Genomic DNA, 21,136 nt, shown 5'->3' on the forward strand with positions numbered 1-21,136 from the left:
CAGTACATCAATGAGATGGTTCTGGGAAAAATGGTGGCTTCCTATGAAGCAATCCCATGCGGCAGATTCCACGCAAGAACTTTCCAGTGGGACCTGCTGGACAAATGGTCCGGGTCGCATCTTCAGATGCATCAGCGGATAACCCTGTCACCAAGCACAAGGGTGTCTCTCCTGTGGTGGTTGCAGAGTGCTCATCTTCTAGAGGGCCGCACATTCAGGACTGGGTCCTGGTGACCACGGATGCCAGCCTGCGAGGCTGGGGAGCAGTCACACAGGGAAGGAATTTCCAGAGCTTATGGACAAGCATGGAGACATCACTTCACATAAATATCCTGAAGCTAAGGGCCATTTACAATGCTCTAAGCTCAGCAAGACCTCTGCTTCAAGGTTCACCCGGAGTTGATCCATTCGGACAACATCACGGCAGTCACCCACGTAAACAGACAGGGTGACACAAGAAGCAGAAGGGCAATGGCAGAAGCTGCAAGGATTCTTCGCTGGGCGGAAAATCATGTGATAGCACTGTCAGCAGTATTCATTCCGGGAGTGGACGACCTCCACCCGGGAGAGTGGGGACTTCACCCAGAAGTCTTCCACATGTTTATAAAACTCGACAAGTATTGCGCCAGGTCAAGGGACCCTCAGGCAATAGCTGTAGACGCTCTGGTAACACAGTGGGTGTACCAGTCAGTGTATGTGTTCCCTCCTCTGCCTCTCATAACCAAGGTACTGAGAATTATAAGATGGAGAGGAGTAAGCACTATATTCGTGGCTCCGGATTGGCCAAGAAGGACTTGGTAACCGGAACTTCAAGAGATGCTCACGGAGGATCCGTGGCCTCTACCTCTAAGAAGGGACCTGCTCCAGCAAGGACCCTGTCTGTTCCAAGACTTACCGCGGCTGCGTTTAACGGCAGGGCGGTTGAACGCCGGATCCTGAAGGAAAAAGGCATTCCGGATGAGGTCATCCCTATCCTGATCAAAGCCAGGAAAGATATAACCGCAAAACATTATCACCGCATTTGGCGAAAATATGTTGCGTGGTGCGAGGCCAGTAAGGCCCCGACGGAGGAATTTTCAACTAGGTCGATTCCTACATTTCCTGCAAACAGGAGTGTCAATGGGCCTGAAATGGAGGTCCATTAAGGTTCAAATTTCGGCCCTGTCAATTTTCTTCCAAAAAGAACTAGCTTCAGTCCCTGAAGTTCAGACGTTTGTGAAAGGGGTACTGTATATACAGCCTCCTTTTGTGCCTCCAGTGGCACCTTGGGATCTAAATGTAGTTTTTGGGTTCCAAAAGTCACATTGGTTTGAACCACTTAAATATGTGGAGTTAAAATATCTCACATGGAAAGTGGTCATGCTGTTGGCCCTGGCCTGGGCCAGGTGCGTGTCAGAATTGGCGGCTTTATCCTGTAAAAGCCCTCATCTGATTTTCCATTCGGACAGGGCGGAATTGAGGACTTGTCCTCAGTTTCTCCCTAAGGTGGTTTTCAGCGTTTCACCTGAATCAACCTATTGTGGTGCCTGCGGCTACTAGGGACTTGGAGGACTCCAAGTTGCTGGATGTTGTCAGAGCCCTGGAAATATAGGTTTCCAGGACGGCTGGAGTCAGAAAATCTGACTCGTTGTTTATTCTGTATGCACCCAACAAGCTGGGTGCTCCTGCTTCTAAGCAGACTATTGCTCGTTGGATTTGTAGTACAATTCAGCTTGCACATTCTGTGGCAGGCCTGCCACAGCCAAAATCTGTAAAAGCCCATTCCACAAGGAAGGTGGGCTCATCTTGGGCGGCTGCCCGAGGGGTCTCGGCTTTACAACTTTGCCGAGCAGCTACTTGGTCAGGAGCAAATACGTTTGTAAAATTCTACAAAATTGATACCCTGGCTGAGGAGGACCTGGAGTTCTCTCATTTGGTGCTGCAGAGTCATCCGCACTCTCCCGCCCGTTTGGGAGCTTTGGTATAATCCCCATGGTTCTTACGGAGTCCCCAGCATCCACTTAGGACGTTAGAGGAAATAAGAATTTACTTACCGATAATTCTATTTCTCGTAGTCCGTAGTGGATGCTGGGCGCCCATCCCAAGTGCGGATTGTCTGCAATACTGGTACATAGTTATTGTTACCAAAAAAATCGGGTTATTATTATTGTGAGCCATCTTTTCAGAGGCTCCTCTGTTATCATGCTGTTAACTGGGTTCAGATCACAGGTTGTACGGTATGATTGGTGTGGCTGGTATGAGTCTTACCCGGGATTCAAAATCCTTCCTTATTGTGTACGCTCGTCCGGGCACAGTATCCTAACTGAGGCTTGGAGGAGGGTCATAGGGGGAGGAGCCAGTGCACACCAGGTAGTCCTAAAGCTTTTACTTTTGTGCCCAGTCTCCTGCGGAGCCGCTATTCCCCATGGTCCTTACGGAGTCCCCAGCATCCACTACGGACTACGAGAAATAGAATTATCGGTAAGTAAATTCTTATTTTACCAAGAGTCACAGAACATGTACTCTGTAATGGTTAGCCAAACCTCTGTGGTGGCTGGCCACACCCTTAAGCATGGGCCCCTACAACAGCATTCCCCCGGTGGGCCCTTCATTCCTCAGTCCGACACTGGTCCTATCATTAATTGTAATGGATTCTGGGAGAATGTATTACAGTGAAACAGAGTCCGCTATCTCAGTACTAGGACTTGGAGGCAAATACTGTATATACTGTCTGTCTGACTTGGACTATACTGATAGACCATATACTGGAAGTGAAAAGTAAGATAACAAAAATATAAGGTTTTCGGTCATTAAACGGTATACTTCATATATTTCACTCACCCTCGTGCCCTTTACTTACCCCTGTTCAGTTGTGGGAAGCGTCCAGACAGCCACCATTTCTCTAACGTCCTAAGTGGATGCTGGGGACTCCGTAAGGACCATGGGGAATAGCGGCTCCGCAGGAGACTGGGCACATCTAAAGAAAGCTTTAGGACTATCTGGTGTGCACTGGGTCCTCCCCCTATGACCCTCCTCCAAGCCTCAGTTAGATCTTTGTGCCCGAACGAGAAGGGTGCACACTAGGGGCTCTCCTGAGCTTCTTAGTGAAAGTTTTAGTTTAGGTTTTTTATTTTCAGTGAGACCTGCTGGCAACAGGCTCACTGCATGAGGGACTAAGGGGAGAAGAAGCGAACTCACCTGCGTGCAGAGTGGATTGGGCTTCTTAGGCTACTGGACATTAGCTCCAGAGGGACGATCACAGGCCCAGCCTGGATGGGTCCCAGAGCCGCGCCGCCGGCCCCCTTACAGAGTCAGAAGGCAGAAGAGGTCCGGAAAATCGGCGGCAGAAGACGTCCGGTCTTCAACAAGGTAGCGCACAGCACTGCAGCTGTGCGCCATTGCTCTCAGCACACTTCACACTCCGGTCACTGAGGGTGCAGGGCGCTGGGGGGGGGGCGCCCTGAGACGCAATAATAAACACCTTGGATGGCAAAAAAAATGCATCACATATAGCTCCTGGGCTATATGGATGCATTTAACCCCTGCCAAAATACATAGAAAAACGGGAGATAAGGCCGCCGATAAGGGGGCGGAGCCTATCTCCTCAGCACACTGGCGCCATTTTCCCTCACAACTCCGTTGGAGGGAAGCTCCCTGTCTCTCCCCTGCAGTCACTACACTACAGAAAGGGTTAAAAAAGAGAGGGGGGGGGGGGCACTAATTACGCGCAGTATTAAAGATACAGCAGCTATAAGGGGAAAAACACTTATATAAGGTTATCCCTGTATATATATAGCGCTCTGGTGTGTGCTGGCAAACTCTCCCTCTGTCTCCCCAAAGGGCTAGTGGGGTCCTGTCCTCTATCAGAGCATTCCCTGTGTGTGTGCTGTATGTCGGTACATTTGTGTCGACATGTATGAGGAGAAAAATGATGTGGAGACGGAGCAGATTGCCTGTAATAGTGATGTCACCCCCTAGGGGGTCGACACCTGAGTGGATGAACTGTTGGAAGGAATTACGTGACAGTGTCAGCTCTGTATAAAAGACAGTGGTTGACATGAGACAGCCGGCTACTCAGCTTGTGCCTGTCCAGACGTCTCATAGGCCGTCAGGGGCTCTAAAGCGCCCGTTACCTCAGATGGCAGATATAGACGCCGACACGGATACTGACTCCAGTGTCGACGGTGAAGAGACAAATGTGACTTCCAGTAGGGCCACACGTTACATGATTGAGGCAATGAAAAATGTTTTTACACATTTCTGATAATACGAGTACCACCAAAAAGGGGTATTATGTTCGGTGAGGAAAAACTACCTGTAGTTTTCCTGAATCTGAGAAATTAAATGAGGTGTGTGATGATGCGTGGTTTTCCCCCGATAACAACTGATAATTTCTAAAATGTTATTGGCATTATAACTGGGTCGTTTCCTACATTTCCTGCAAACAGGAGTGTCTATGGGCCTGAAATTGGGGTCCATTAAGGTTAAAATTTCGGCCCTGTCAATTTTCTTCCAAAAAGAACTAGCTTCAGTCCCTGAAGTTCAGACGTTTGTAAAAGGGGTACTGCATATACAGCCTCCTTTTGTGCCTTCAGTGGCACTTTGGGATCTCAATGTAGTTTTTGGGTTCCAAAAGTCACATTGGTTTGAACCACTTAAATCTGTGGAGTTAAAATATCTCACATGGAAAGTGGTCATGCTGTTGGCCCTGGCCTGGGCCAGGCGCGTGTCAGAATTGGCGGCTTTATCCTGTAAAAGCCCTTATCTGATTTTCCATTCGGACAGGGCGGAATTGAGGACTCGTCCTCAGTTTCTCCCTAAGGTGGTTTCAGCGTTTCACCTGAACCAACCTATTGTGGTGCCTGCGGCTACTAGGGACTTGGAGGACTCCAAGTTGCTAGACGTTGTCAGGGCCCTGAAAATATATGTTTCCAGGACGGCTGGAGTCAGGAAAACTGACTCGCTGTTTATCCTGTATGCACCCAACAAGCTGGGTGCTCCTGCTTCTAAGCAGACTATTGCTCCGCTCGTTGGATTTGTAGTACAATTCAGCTTGCACATTCGGTGGCAGGCCTGCCACAGCCAAAAATCTGTAAATGCCCACTCCACAAGGAAGGTGGGCTCATCTTGGGCGGCTGCCCGAGGGGTCTCGGCTTTACAACTTTGCCGAGCAGCTACTTGGTCTGGAGCAAATACGTTTGTAAAATTCTACAAAATTGATACCCTGGCTGAGGAGGACCTGGAGTTCTCTCATTTGGTGCTGCAGAGTCATCCGCACTCTCCCGCCCGTTTGGGAGCTTTGGTATAATCCCCATGGTCCTTACGGAGTCCCCAGCATCCACTTAGGACGTTAGAGAAAATAAGAATTTACTTACCGATAATTCTATTTCTCGTAGTCCGTAGTGGATGCTGGGCGCCCATCCCAAGTGCGGATTGTCTGCAATACTGGTACATAGTTATTGTTACCAAAAATTCGGGTTATTGCTGTAGTGAGCCATCTTTTCTAGAGGCTCCTCTGTTATCATGCTGTTAACTGGGTTCAGATCACAAGTTGTATGGTGTGATTGGTGTGGCTGGTATGAGTCTTACCCGGGATTCAAGATCCTTCCTTATTGTGTACGCTCGTCCGGGCACAGTATCCTAACTGAGGTCTGGAGGAGGGTCATAGGGGGAGGAGCCAGTGCACACCAGATAATCCTAAAGCTTTCTTTAGATGTGCCCAGTCTCCTGCGGAGCCGCTATTCCCCATGGTCCTTACGGAGTCCCCAGCATCCACTACGGACTACGAGAAATAGAATTATCGGTAAGTAAATTCTTATTTTTCCCATGGAGATCTAGAGATCAGACAACGGTGATTCTGTGGAAATCCACACTAACACACTGGTGGGGGCCAGCGCTTGTGTATACACCAGACCACCCTCATGTACACAGGGGCTTTTGTACTATTAATCTTTATTTTGTTCCAGCTTCTCAGACAGATTCCCGGACGCTTTGTGGTCGACTGCCCCCAAAATAACATTTCCCTACCTGTAAAATGTTTTCCAGTCACAAAATAAACTGCTATTCCTCATGAGTCCGGAGACAGGACTTCATCACACAGCATATATGCATTCATTACATGAAAGGAAACATGGATGTCTTTTACAGGACTTGCTACCTCAGAGGTCGCCATTTACATGGAGGTGCTTAAGCGTTACAGCCATTGGAAACATTTTTTGACAAATCTTCTTAAATTACACCATAAATTTGTGCTACTTACAGACCCAACAAATTGACACCACCTTCAGTTAGTTGTATCTGTCTCCAATTTAACCACACATTATTGGCTGACCATGTTTTTCTTGCTATAGAAACAAAATCTGACGTAATAAACAGTCATTATTTGTCTAGTCCAAGTTAGATAATAGAAAGCAAGGCCCTGATTGGTTGCCATAAATTGCCAAACAGGTTTTCAGCGGTCAAATCCCTTCCCACCATCCCTGCGCCTTGCAGCTGTCACCTCCTTCATGTCTTCTGACCACGGAAAACTAATGCTGGCAGTTGTCCTCTTTCTAAATTAGCTTCTGTGCCTGACATCACTGGGGGAGATGTATCCAGCCTCTATATCAAGAGTGGAAAAGCGGACAAGTGGAATCGTTGCCCAAAACACCAAACAGCGAAAAATACTTTTTTTGTTGGGTGAACACAGGCTGACTGACAGAAAGCGGGCATTTGGGGGGTTGCGTTTATGTGAACGGCGGTCAGGAGACTGTTGGTCGCAATACCGACGCAAGGATCCCTGCATATGAAAATCCCACAGGTCGGCATGCCAACCAACAGGGACTATTCCCACTCATGGGTGTCCACCCATAGTGTGGGAATAGTACCTTAGGTGAGCGCAGCGAGCCCGCAAGGAGCTTCATTCTGCTCGTCCCCCTGCCAGCCATCCAACAGTTGGGATTCCGCCGTTGGTATTGTGATCACGCATGCCCAACCCGTTTGGGGGTGGTAACTGGCCATTTTCTATGAGTGTCTGGAAAAACACAGGCGTGTCCAAGTGTTTTCAGAGCGGGTGTGACGTCAGCTCCGGCCCGATCAGCCTGTGTGTATCGCACTGTAGGAGTAAGTCCTGGGCTACGCACAGACTGCACAGACTGGAAAAATCATTAGATGGTGAGTTGTGAACGGATTTGCAGATGTCCACTGTCTGGCGAAGTTTTTGCACGGCATACGCATGCATTTGCACACTTGCATAGGGCGGGTTTTCACTCTCTATGGGCGGCAGCTATCTGATCGCAGACCTCTGCAAAAAAATGCACAGCAGCCATCAGGTCTCAAATAGGTCCGAAATATCCTTCATGTACTAATACACAGAACCTCACCTTAACACATGGCCCCCTCCTCTCTTCCTTGCTGATCTTTCAACTGACTGCAGGATTTCTCTCGTGCTGCAAGTTTCTCTGGAACTCCCTTCCTCACGCGTCAATCGTCGTCTCCAAGCTTTTAAAGGTTTCCTCAAAACTCATCTTTTCAGGAATTGTGGTTCGTGGAAAAGTGCTAAAGTGTAAATCTCACCCGAATGGCCAAACTCTGACTACTATAAAACAACTCGTTTCATTAAAATCTACTTCTCGGTCTGGTTCCTATTGCCTAATGAATAATGAGAACGCCGGGACTCCGCGACTGTCAGTTTGTGGATATCTGCAAACTCCACATGTGCTGTCGAGAGCAATCGCAGATTTCCTGTGATGTACCATGCCTACGCACATGGGCGGCTATCTCTTGAGTGGAGATGTATCAAGCGCTGGAGAGAGATAAAGTGGGGAAGCTGTCCAAAGCAACCAATCAGCTGTCATTTCAAGAAAATATCTAGTGGGAGTGTCATAGGCCGACTTCCGTTCTTGTTTTCCGGCGTGTGGATGGGGATGAGACGCCTGCTTCTGACGGGTGTCTTGCTCACAAAATGGGGCTGTTGTCAGTGCAGAAGCTAATAATGACAGCTGCGGATGGAAAAACAGTGGGCGGGCCTATGTATTATTTATTGTTTGCAGATGATTAGTTTGCTGAGGTAACGATGATAGCTCGACAGTCAGTAGGTCGACCCAATATGGCCGACATGCATTAGGTCATCAGGTACAAAAGGTTGATATGGTTAAAAAGGTCGACAGTGCTTAAGGTCAATAGGTTCAAAAAGTTGACAGGTTCAGATAATTGACATGACAATGGTCGACACACATATGGTTGACACATTTTTTTCATCATTTACCATCTGCACGGACTACGATTGGGAATTGTAACCTGTGCCAAGTGCAGCGGTAGCGGAGCGCGCCACCTTGCCCGAAGCCTGGCGAGCGTACACGTTTCCACTAAATTGGCTTTTACATGGTTCAACATACAAATTGATGCCCCACAAAAAAACAAACCCATGTGTAGACCATTTTTGTGTAGACCGTTTCCATGTCGACCTTTTGGGGTCGACTTAGTGACTGTCGGCCCTCTGAGTACAAATAGTTACATTACATTTTATTGGAAAGATCTTTTGATTAAATTAATTAGTTTAATTGTTGCACATGTGGGCAACGAAGAAGGAACTGAAAATGGTCCGATGGTCCCGGCCGTGCTGAGTAACGGAGATAAAGGGAGACAATGGGGCGATTTGATCAATTAGTGGGTTTTTAAGCCTGATAGCGGCATTTCTTTCCGCTGCAATTTGCAGCAATGAGAAATTAACATTTGCAGGAATGTATCAAACATCACATTAAGGGACAGGGGCTCCAGAAGTGGGTTGTGGTATGGAAGGTAGACAGTAACTAGGTCGACCACTATTGGTCAACAGTAACTAGGTCGACAGGGTCTCTAGGTTCTCCGTATAGTGACCGGGAACTCCAATTAGTGCACCGTGTCCCGCGTGGATTGTTAAGTATGAAAAAGTTTAAAAAAAATAAAAATAAATTGTGAAAAACTCATGTCGACCTTTTGACCTGTTGACCTAGAACATATCGACCTAGTTACTATCGAACTAGAGACCAGATCCCCCAGAAGTGTTAAGCTGCAGGATGTGGCAGCTTAGGAATAGAGGGTTGGGGGGGGGGGGCTTAGTTAGAAATGTCTCCCCACCCCTGTCAGGATTCTAACAATCGGGATGCCGCGTCCTGTTTTTTGACCGCCAGCATCCTGAGCGCCGGCTTTTCAGACGCAACCCCTACTATGATGTAACACCATCTTCAGATGGTGGCCACACTCCAGAATGCTTCACACTCTGCAGCTTGGTAAATCTGACAACATAGAAACTGTGTGGCTGCGGATGCTGTGGGAAATGGAAAGACCACCTGTAGGTATGGAGATAACGGCTGTAATCCCTCCTTCATACATCGGGTGAGACATAATATTTGTGGGTATTCCCCAAAAATGGATGAGAAGAGTGATCATTGGGCTTAAGTGGTAATGGGGGTAATTCAGAGTTGATCGTAGCAGCAAATTTGTTAGCAGTTGGGCAAAACCATGTGCACTGCAGGGGGGGGGGGCAGGTTATATTGTTTCTGTGCAGGGTAAATACTGGCTACTTTATTTTTACACTGCAAGTTAGATTTCAGTTTGAAGTACACTCTCCCTGCATATGTTACATCTGCCCCCCTCCTGCAGTGCACATCGGCCCTCATTCCGAGTTGATCGCTCGCTAGCTATTTTTTGCAGCACAGCGATCAGATAGTCGCCGCCCACGGGGGAGTGTATTTTTGCTTTGTAAGTGTGCGAACGCTTGTGCAGCCGAGCGGGACGAAAAAGTTTTGTGCAGTTTCTGAGTAGCTCTGGACTTACTCAGCTGTTGCGATCACTTCAGACTGTCCGGTTCCGGAATTGACATCAGACACCCGCCCTGCAAATGCTTAACCACTCCCAGAAAACGGTCAGTTACCACCCACAAACGCCCTCTTCCTGTCAATCTCCTTGTGATCGGCTGTGTGAATGGATTCTTCATTAAATCCATCGCCCAGCAACGATCCGCTTTGTACCCGTACGACGTGCCTGCGCATTTCGGTGCATACGCATGCGCAGTAGTGACCTGATCGCTGCGCTGCGAAAAATTGCAGCGAGCGATCAACTCGGAATGACCTCCATGGTTTTACCCAACTGCTAACAAATTTGCAGCTGCGATCAACTCTGAATTAGGCCCATTATACGATGAAAAGGGGAATAACAGAGAATAATCTAAAGGCTGGATAAATCAAAGCAGAGACAAGAGGACCTTGAGAAGTGAATTGGGACATGACAGAAGGGAGGTCTCTCCTGCCTGACGCTCAGTGACGCACAATCAGTGTTATCTACAGACATAGGTCACAATCGCCTTCTCATCTCTTACACACTGAGTACTCCTAATTTCTAATAAAGTGAAGTATTTATTTCCACTTGCCTTCTGCTCAGCTTCTCTTGCCCTGCGGTTATACGGGGGAGATCAGCGGCTTGATAAATATTTTCATTACGGGAACAGAAGCAGGATAATGACTTTAATGTCCTAACCCCAGCTTCCCTCGTCACCCTCTGAATACCAAGCCCCCCTGTCCGTCCTGCCAAGTGATGTCATCGAGCACAACTCCTACATGTAAGAAAACAAGTCCAGTGCTACCATACAGTTGTTTTCCCAGCTGTGCAGCTGCTTAGATAATGAGTCTCACAGATAGCGGTATAATAACTAACAGCGCGGGTTTGTTTTTTGTCTGTTTCACGGTCACCAGATACCGTGTGTCATCCCTATTCCCCTGTAATGCTGTATGACTGCCGCGGATTGTTAGGGTGTGTGTGATCCAGCGCGATCACAGATATATATGTCATCATGTTGGCCAGTAGGCCTCATCCCACCCGGGGCCCACTCAGCGCTACATCTCAATACTGCGGCCCTCGGCCTAGGACATCTGGTATTTTGTAATCTGGGCCACGTGCTGCCTTTGATCCGCACATCAGTGTGCAGCACTCTACTTCTGGATGGAGGCACCACAGAAGTAACCTTGACTCCAGGTGCTGGTGGTATAGCTCTGCCGCTGGAACACAGACTTAAAGGCCTATTTATTTTGCCACATTAATTAGCATCTGTTATTGTGGCTATTCACAGCAATAACAGATTAATTAACATGGTAATCACTGAGAGCGCAATCTATCCAGTCACTAGGAGCCAGTGACATCACTGAGAGTGCAGCCTATCCAGTCACTAGGAGCCAGTGACATCACTGAGAGTGCAGCCTATCCAGTCACTAGGAGCCAGTGACATCACTAAGAGTGCAGCCTATCCAGTCACTAGGAGCCAGTGACATCACTGAGAGTGCAGCCTATCCAGTCACTAGGAGCCAGTGACATCACTGTGAATGCAGCCTATCCAGTCACTAGGAGCCAGTGACATCACTGAGAGTGCAACCTATCCAGTCACTAGGAGCCAGTGACATCACTGAGACTGTAACCTATCCAGTCACTAGGAACCAGTAACATCACTGTGAATGCAGCCTATCCAGTCACTAGGAGTCAGTGACATCACTGTGAATGCAGCCTATCCAGTCACCAGGAACCAGTGACATCCCTGAGAAATTGAATGCAGTCTATTCACTGGGATGCAATCAATTTGCCAGCTGTCGGGGTCCCGGCGGTCAGGATACCGTCGCCGGAATCCCGACAGCTAACAAAGCCGACAGCCGGAATCCCGGCACACAGGGGCTATTCTCACTCGTGGGTGTCCACGACACCCACAGAGTGAGAATAGAACCTGTGGCAAGTGCAGCAAGCCACCAAGCCCGCAGTGCGGCGAGCGCAGTGAGCACGCAAGGGGACTCTTAGCGCTCGCTCTGCTGCCGTCATTCTGGCGGGAGGAATGCTGCTGTCGGGATCTTGACAGCTGGCATCCCGCCCGCCGGTAAATAATATGTAAGCCTATTCACTTACCAGAGGATCAGTGACATCAGCGAGACACAGTGTAAATATGTGATGTCACTGGCATTTAGTGAATTGATTGAGGTCATTCTCCTGGACACATATGCATGTAAGCACATCATTCATGATGCAATGTTTGCTGACGTTTGCGCTGACATTTTAGAACCCCACCCTGCTTTATTCCTGGCTGTTACCCATAACTGATATTGCCGGGTGATATTAGCCGTCTGTATTCCACATGATGTGACCCATCCAGCTATGGGAGTCACCACTGTCAGTAATCTGTGAGGTAAAATACGTCACTTCTGCTGTACAGCTCACAGTGTGGGCCCTGACCCATCTAGATGACAGAAGACGGGGCGGGCATTTATGTTACACATGGTCAGTGAATGGACCCGTTGTAGTTATTCCTTACGGCTGCTAAACTCTGTGGGAACGTGTGTGAGGAATAAAGGAATATTTACCAGGGAAATTCATTCCCGATGTATCCGGTGACATTATTTCATCTGATACAGTGAATGCCCTTTGTGTCTGTGTCTGCGGCTGGGAAGTTGTACACCAGTCACATTATTTCCTCTGTGCGGCAAATATGTTTTTGTTTCTGTTAATAATGAACAGAGCATGGTTTCTGAATTTCCTATAATAGCAATCTAAATAGGTCACCCATTGACATTCTAGAGCACAGGTTCTCAAACTCGGTCCTCAGGACCCCACACAGTGCATGTTTTGCAGGTCTCCTCACAGAATCACAAGTGACATAATTAGCTCCACCTGTGGACCTTTTAAAATGTGTCAGTGAGTAATTAATACACCTGTGCACTTGCTGGGTTACCTGCAAAACATGCACTGTGTGGGGTCCTGAGGACCGAGTTTGAGAACCCCTGTCCTAGAGTATCCTGATAAATGTTTCTTCTTTCACAACAGTGCATGTTTTCCAGATCTCCTCTTGTGCACATCAGTGTATTTTCTGTATATGTTTGTTATGGCTTTAATTGAAATACTGGACAGCATGAAATGTTACGGTGGTGATGACAGACTCACAAAGCACTGAAGCCCGGTGTGTTCACTGACATTGGTGCTCTCAAATACAACCCACGTACCCTTCCGTATAGCTCATTTCAGTCAATGCATGGCAGACATACTTGCCTACCTGACCCTCTCCATGAGGGAGAAAATGCTCTGTTCCTGGACTTTCCTGGTAAGGTATGATTGCCATCACCTGTGGTGAGCTAGGTAATTGATAAGAAAGGTGTTTCACCACAGGTGATGGCCAGGGCTTAAAGTGGTCCTGGTGAGGTGGTGGAACTCATGGAGGAAGACCATGGAGGCACCAGGACCTAAGGAAGGAGTAGGTGGCTGCAGCTCATCAGCAACACTAGTGCCATCTGTATCATCGATTGACGCAGATGATGGTGTGGGCTTTTCAGTTGGAATTACTGTGCAGGGCAATGGAGGAGGTGGAACTAGTTCCCCCTACCATTACAGGTGGTGGAACTCAGTTCCACCTCGTTCCCCCCCCACTTTAACCCCTGGTGATGGCAATCATACATTACCAGGAAAGTCCAGGAACAGAGCATTTTCTCCCTCATGGAGAGGGTCAGGTAGGCAAGTATGATGGCAGAGCACACTACACACCAGAGATAAATTTACTAAGGTGGCAGGTTTTTTTTTTAGAACTGATGATGTTTCTCATAGCAACTAATCAGATTCTACTTCAAATTTATCTAGCTGCTTCTAGAGCAGGCATTCCCAACCACGGTCCTCGAGGCACACCAACAGTGCAGGTTTTAGTGATATCCAGGCTTCCGCACAGATGGTTAAATCAAAATAACTGAGGTACTAATTAAGTCGCGGGGGGAAGAGAGATGCAGATGCACACTCTTAGCACTAAGAACACTGATAATAAAAATAATTTAAATAAACCCTCACAATTAACATGGAGTATAATTGAAGTTCTTAGCACACAATTATGTACTAATTAAGTCACCTGTGTTCAAGCCTGGATATCACTAAAACCAGGACTGTAAGTGTGCCTTGGGAGCCAAGGTTGGGAAACACTGTTCTAGAAGATAATAGATAGAATCTGATTGGTTACTAAGAGCAACATCACCAGTTCTAAAAAAACTGCCACCTTGGTAAATTTACCCTTTGAAGTTTCTCATAATTTTCTATATGCAGTAATTTGGACTGAATTAAATGGTTGAGCAATAAAAAACAACATCACCTTAGCAGGTGTAAGACAGTGTTTCTCCAATCTTGTCCTCATTTGCATGTTTTCAGGATTCCCTTATCGTCCATAGGTGATTTAGGGCCTTATTCAGACTTGATCGTAGCCGTGCAAAATTTTACACGGATACGATCAGTTACTCAGACATGCGGGGTGACACCCAGCGCGGGGCTAGTCCGCCCGCATGTCTGGCTCTGCCCCGCCGCACAAGTACAAAAGCATCGCACAGCGGCTTTTGTACTTGATGAGTACCTCCCTACCAGTACAGCTCCTGCACGATGGCAGGGAGCTACTCGTCGCTGTCTGGGTCGCAGCTGCTGCGTGTGATGTCACGCAGCCGCCGCGGCCCCTCCCTTGCATGGTCCAGGCACGCCTGTGTTGCCCAGACCACGCCCCCTAAACGGCGGCCCAACGCCGCCGGGCCTCCCCCTCCCGCCCAGCGACTACCTCTGCCTGTCAATCAGTCTGAGGCGATCGCAGGGCTGAGATGGCCGTCGGCTGTCTGGCAGGGTCAGAAATTATCCGCAGTAGAAATCCTGAAAATACGATCTGTTATAAGTGCGCGAGGACCGGATTTGGGAAACACCGGTGTAACTCCACTGCTACTCATGGTTAGATAGACCATTGGTCCAGGAAAAGATGGAAACATCTAAGTACAGTTCCAGAAAGAACGTAGCATTACGGGCTCACATGCGGATACAGAAGTCTCTAGACTTGTATCAGCCTATTAGGGTTTATCTGTCTGTCATCCTTTTCCTCCTTTCTTACAGGTAAAGGTAGATAATCAGTACGACTTCCAGGACATTGCCAGCATTGTGGCCATGACGAAAACCTACGTGACCACCGAATCGTTCGTAGACTCCAAGTACGACATCCGCATCCAGAAAATCGGAAATAATTACAAAGCGTACATGTGAGTATGGGAGGAATCTGCATTATACGATTCCCCAGAAGCCGCCATATGCCATAACTAACGGGAGGTACAGTGGCTACAGCCAGGCAGGGTCTTTCGTTCTGGTTCTAACCTTGGCTCTATGTTTATATGTTTGTATAGTGAATCTGTGCTCACATGGCAGGTAAGTGGTCCCTTGTGAGTGCGTGCTGTTCGCACTGGTGAACCTGCTACTTGTGCAAAGTCCAGTAGTGCGAAACGGGCGTCTGCTTGCACTGCACACTGTTAATATGTAACTGCCAAGCAGTAAGTTTCTTCTCACTGCTGCCAGACAGTATCACCGAGGAGCTGAGCATGGCTGAGCTGCCCTGAAGCAACTGCAACTGAAAATCTTTCATATTTGGTCATATTGGTAAATAGGTTTCTTAATCCTTACCATGGGGGTAATTCCAAGTTGAACGCAGCAGGATTTTTGATAGCAATTGGGCAAAACCATGTGCACTGCAGGGGAGGCAGATATAACATGTGCAGAGAGAGTTAGATTTGGGTGGGTTATTTTATTTCTGTGCGGAGTAAATACTGGCTGCTTTTTTTTACACTGCAAATTAGATTGCAGATTGAACACACCACACCCAAATCTAACTCTCTCTGCACATGTTATATCTGCCTCCCCTGCAATGCACATGGTTTTGCTCAATTGCTAACAAAAATCCTGCTGCGATCAACTTGGAATTACCCCCATTATGTTTTAATTATACATTATACACTTCAATAATACAAAATGTGTACTGGCACACTCCAAACAGGCCCCCCCCCCAAAAAAAAAAAAAAGTTGGGCAGAGGAAAAGAATTGTCCCATTCACAAAATCAACAGATAAAAAAAAAAAAAGGTTTTGGGGGAGATTTATCAAATCTTGGAGAGAGATAGAGTGGAGAAGTTGCTCATACACCCAATCAGCTTCTGTCATTTGTGTAGCGCAGACTGTAAAATGACAGATAGAAGCGGATCGATTGGCACTATATCTCTCTCCAAGAAGCGATAAATCTCCCCCTATGTGCACTAACAGAGCGGTAATTAGACTTTTTGGTATCCTGTGCCAGAGAGCGAATTGGCGCCCCTCCCCCATTTTTCCAATAGGGACATAAGGCGCATGCCTCATGGGGAAGGGCCATGACAAGATTTATCCCATAGAAAGCCCATGATATATATATATATATATATATCTCCTATATATTTGCCTTAATCTGTGACTTTGTGCCCGTAACGCTGGGCGGAGTCACAGAGCTGGGCGGAGTCAACTGCATCTGCTGCAGGGAGCTACCCCATACCCAGCGCCAGCAGCAGTCAGGTGCAAGACCCTACCTTACAGTATAGGAGGTGAGGATGGCCACTAGCTGCCGGCTGCTGTGCCTGTCCTCCCCCCCCCCCCAATCACCTGTGACAGCGGGCTGTGTGCTGTGCAGTGCGGGTCACGAAAAGGGGGCGGAGCTACGGCGCAACGAGGGGCGGAGTTACACGGAATAGAGGGGCGGAGCTACACGGGACCAGACAGCTGAACAGTGGTGGAATCAGCATTGCAGTGACGGCCAGCCAGACTTGGTAAGTGGAGGGTGAGAGAGAAATGTGTGTGTGTGTGTGTGTGTGTGTGTATATAGTGGTGTGTGTGTGTGTATATAGTGGTGTGTGTGTGTGTGTGTGTGTGTGTGTGTGTGTGTGTATGTGTGTGTATATATAGTGGGGGGGTGTGTGTGTGTGTATATAGTGTGTGTGTGTGTGTGTGTGTATATATGGTGGGGTGTGTGTGTTTGTATATATGTGTGAATTGTGTGTGTGTGTGAGGTATGTCTGTGTGTGCGCACTTTATGGACGCCACTGCTGGGGGGGGCATTACATGCAAGGACGCTACTAATATAGGGGGGGCATTACGTATAAGGACGCTACTACTATAGGGGGGGCATTACGTATAAGGACGCTACTACTATAGGGGGGGCATTACGTATAAGGACGCTACTACTATAGGGGGGCATTACGTATAAGGACGCTACTACTATAGGGGGGGCATTACGTATAAGGACGCTACTACTATAGGGGGGCATTACGTATAAGGACGCTACTACTATAGGGGGACATTACGTATAAGGAGGCTACTAATACTGGGGGGCATTACATATAAGGACGCTACTACTGGGGGGGGGCATTATGTATAAGGACTCTAAGACTTCTGGGGGGCATTATGTATAAGGACGGTGCTACTACTACTGGGAGGGCATTACATGTAAGGATGCTACTACTACTGGGGGGGCATTATGTATAAGGACGGTACTACTACTGGGGGCACATTATGTATAAGGATGCTACTACTACAGGGGTGGCATTACGTATAAGGACGCTACTATTACTGTTGGGGGGCATTACATATAACTGCTACTACTACTGGGGGGCATTACGTATAAGGACGCTACTACTACGGGTGGGACATTACGTATAAGGATGCTACTATTACTGTTGTGGGGCATTACATATAACTGCTACTACTACTGGGGGGGCATTATGTATAAGGACACTACTACTATTGGGGGGGCATTATGTATTAGGACGCTACTACTACTGGGGGGGCATTATGTATAAGGATGCTACTACTACTGGGGGGGCATTATGTATAAGGATGCTATTACTACTGGGGGGGCATTATGTATAAGGACGCTACTATTAATGTTGGGGAGCATTACATATAACTGCTACTACTACTGGGGGGGCATTATGTATAAGGACACTACTACTATTGGGGGGGCATTACGTATATGGACGCTACTCCTACGGGTGGGGCATTACGTATAAGGACGCTACTACTACGGGTGGGGCATTACGTATAAGATGAATAAGATTGTGCTACATTGTGGCGTAATTTTAAATAGGGGTACTATTGTGTGGCCATGCCCCTTAGTTGTGAGACCACACCGCTTTTCCCGATGCACAACAAAGAAATATGGGAGGGCGCAAAATTCATAGTTTGCAGGGGGGCACCGAACACCCTAGCACCGGCCCTGGTCACCAGTAGCAAAAGTACACCACGGCCACTGACACTATCTGCAGGGAGGGGAACAGCGCTGATATGGAGGGTACTTGCAGGCAGCCAGTCGCCGCCCGCAGCTCCTCTTTCACCTACACACCATACCTGCCGCCTGACACCCACACCCCAGGAAGAGGGCGGTAGCTCAGGCACCGCTAGATCAGCATCTGCAGCATACAGACAAGGGCTGCCATGCTCAGCGGCAAGCGGTGCGGAGCATGTGCAGCGGGACAGCGCCAGGACGGGACACGCACTAATCAACATTGCTGCTGGGCCAGAGCTCCCTCCGTCTGCAGCCTAAGGACGCACGCCGCACCTCTCCAGGGAAACACCATGCCTGCCCGCCCACAGGGCTCCGGACGCTTACCTATGCTCCGCGATCACAGCAGCTGACGCTGCCAGGCAGGATGGAGGAATGACGCCCGTCAGACGGGGCGGACAGTGTGCGGCGGAACGGGGCCAGGAAGGAATGCTGACCACGACCCATTGCTGCTGGGTCTGAGCTCCCTCCCTCTGCAGTCACCATCTCACAGCAGCAGCCTGGAGGTTAGTGGCCACCACGACCCGCACATCCTTACCTCACACATACCTCACACATACCTCACATATACCTCACATACCTCACATATACCTCACACATACCTCACATATACCTCACATATACCTCACATACCTCACACATGAGAGCAAAGGTACACACACTGTGACATCACACCTGTAGCCCACCCCTATATCTGTTAAGTACTCCCCTTCACTATGCCCTGTCACCCTCATCCTGCTCTCTAACTGCCTGTCTGTGTACTGGCCTTCACCCCTCTCACACCATCACCAACCCTCACTAACTACCACAGAGACTATGTGCACTGATATCTGCCCCTCCACCACCTGCAGCGCCCCTGGACCCCTCCCCATCCCCCGCAAACCCCCGCACCTGCCCCTCCACCACCCGTGGCACCCCCACCCACTGCGCCTTCGGACCCCTTACCCCACCCGCAGTGTGTTCCAAACCCCTCCCCCATCTGCAGCAGCCCCTCCCCCATCCACCACACCCCGCATCTGGCTCTCCCCCGCCCGCTGCACCTTTGGATCCCCTACCCCACCCACGCAGCAGGCCCTTCCCAATCCGCATCGCCTACACCATTCGCAACAGCACCGCACCCGCCACTCCCCCACCCACGTTACCCCCGCATCCACCCCTCCCCCACCCACCGCGCCCCCTGGACACCTCCCCCATCCACTGCACACCCGCACCCACCCCTTCCCCATCTGCAGCGCCTTCGGAACCCCTCCTCCATCCGCAACAGTCCTGCAGCTGCCATCCCCCACCTGCGACACCCCTGCTCCTACCCCACCCACAGCGCCTTCATACCCCCTCCCCCATCCGCGGTCCCCACTCCCCAAACCCCTTCCTGTTGCAAGGGACTATGCCCCCTTCACCATCGGACGCCCTATCATTGTGCAATATTCAAACACTAACAAAATTAGGAATGCAGGTAATACTCCATATATTGTACCCCAGAAAGGCGTGCAGGGGTTAAGGGGGCGTAGCCCCTTCCGACGGTGTGAAGAGCACCCGTAGGGCGCGATGAAGCACCTAGTATATATATATATACACACACGGCTATTTGATCCTGCATAAAAACTGTGAGATTTCTAACATATGAAGCTACTGGTACTTTGTAAAAAACATAATTAGCATTGTAATTGAGCAGATCTATGTAGTGTGCAGCCACACATCCAATCTCTTGCAGCCACACACTACATAGATCTGCTCAGCCGCAATGCTGATCATTTTTTCACAAAGCTTCAAATAGGATTCTCTAGCTTGGAATTCTCTACCTTTCTATGTTAGGGCAGATAGCTCAATGAATAAATTGTCTGACTGCAGAACTACAGGAAATTGGTTTGAATCCTGGGTATGTCAGCATCTTGAAATGTAATAAAGGACAGTGTGACTGAATAACAAAGAAAGTTGAGTTCATGAATGTTGTATAGGTATTAGCCACACAAGGGGTCAGGGTAGGAGTCAGGGGAAGCTGGGCTTCAAAAAGGTGGAAAGCTAAAATTGAAAGTAATTAAAACAGATAACCGACAAGTGCCGCCAACAGTGCACCCTACCTTGCAGCGCTATGTGTGGTGCCCCCTCCCCACAGCCCACAAACCTACTTACGGCCCTGTGGACTAACTAATAACTATTAAGAGCCGCAGTTCTCTGTGTTTGTGTCCAGGAGTGGCGCCATATCTGACATACAGTATATTCTAGTTATTCCAAACAATTTTTGTAAAAAATACAGAAATCACAGTTTTAGAAGTTGTCAGCGACTGGAAGCGACTAAGAAATTTATTGTCAATCTGTGTAAATGTTTTTTTTTTAAAGAAAAAAATAATTGCTGATATAATACATTTAATGGAAGTCAACATCGCAACTTTCCAAATGCAAAGTTCAACAACGGTTGTTTGTCTTCCGGCTGGTTTGTGTACTGTCTGTGACAGATCATTACTGAGACCTTTTCTTGGCAAGAGAAACAACACATTTGTGGATTCGGCCGGAGGTGTTATAATCAGATATTTCGGCAAGCGACCTGGAGACAAGCCATAAACAGCGCCGTAACCTTTCATCACACCGTCACAGGATTACCTGGAATAAGTTGATTATATTTTTGCAGACTCCCGATCAAAGCAAGGCTATTTCTGGTGCGAGTGGATGGTTAGCACGCACAGCACGGTTGGTGTAGTGGTTAGCATTGCTTCACAGTTCCTGACCCTATACGTGTTGAGTTTGTATGTTCTCATTTTGCTCACGTGGTGCCAACCTGTCTGTTCTCCCCTGGAGATAGCATCCCAAAGGTCTGCAAATATGTGTACGCTCTATAAATAACTGGTAATAAATACATGGTTGAGGGGGAGATGTATCAATCCTTGGAGAGATAAAGTACTAACCAATCCGCTCCTAACTGCCGTGTTACAGGCTGTATTTGAAAAAATGGCAGTTAGGAGCTGACTGGTTGGTACTTCATCTCTCTCCAAGATTTGATACACCTCCCCCTGAATCTGCTGCTGTTTGAGGTCACTGTGGGT

At 48.3% G+C, this 21,136-nt stretch overlaps 1 protein-coding gene across 3 annotated transcripts in view; it reads left to right on the plus strand.

Annotated features, from left to right (window-relative positions):
* Positions 1–21,136, plus strand: part of SYN3 (synapsin III) — a 346,396-nt gene that overhangs the window by 286,592 nt on the left and 38,668 nt on the right. For all 3 annotated transcript variants that reach the window (XM_063929040.1, XM_063929038.1, XM_063929039.1), the window contains exon 8: positions 14,866–15,008. In XM_063929040.1, coding sequence (XP_063785110.1) covers positions 14,866–15,008 — 143 coding nt within the window. The remainder of the gene's footprint in view (positions 1–14,865; positions 15,009–21,136) is intronic.

This window comes from Pseudophryne corroboree, chromosome 6 (assembly GCF_028390025.1).
Source record: "Pseudophryne corroboree isolate aPseCor3 chromosome 6, aPseCor3.hap2, whole genome shotgun sequence".
Taxonomy (NCBI): domain Eukaryota; kingdom Metazoa; phylum Chordata; class Amphibia; order Anura; family Myobatrachidae; genus Pseudophryne; species Pseudophryne corroboree.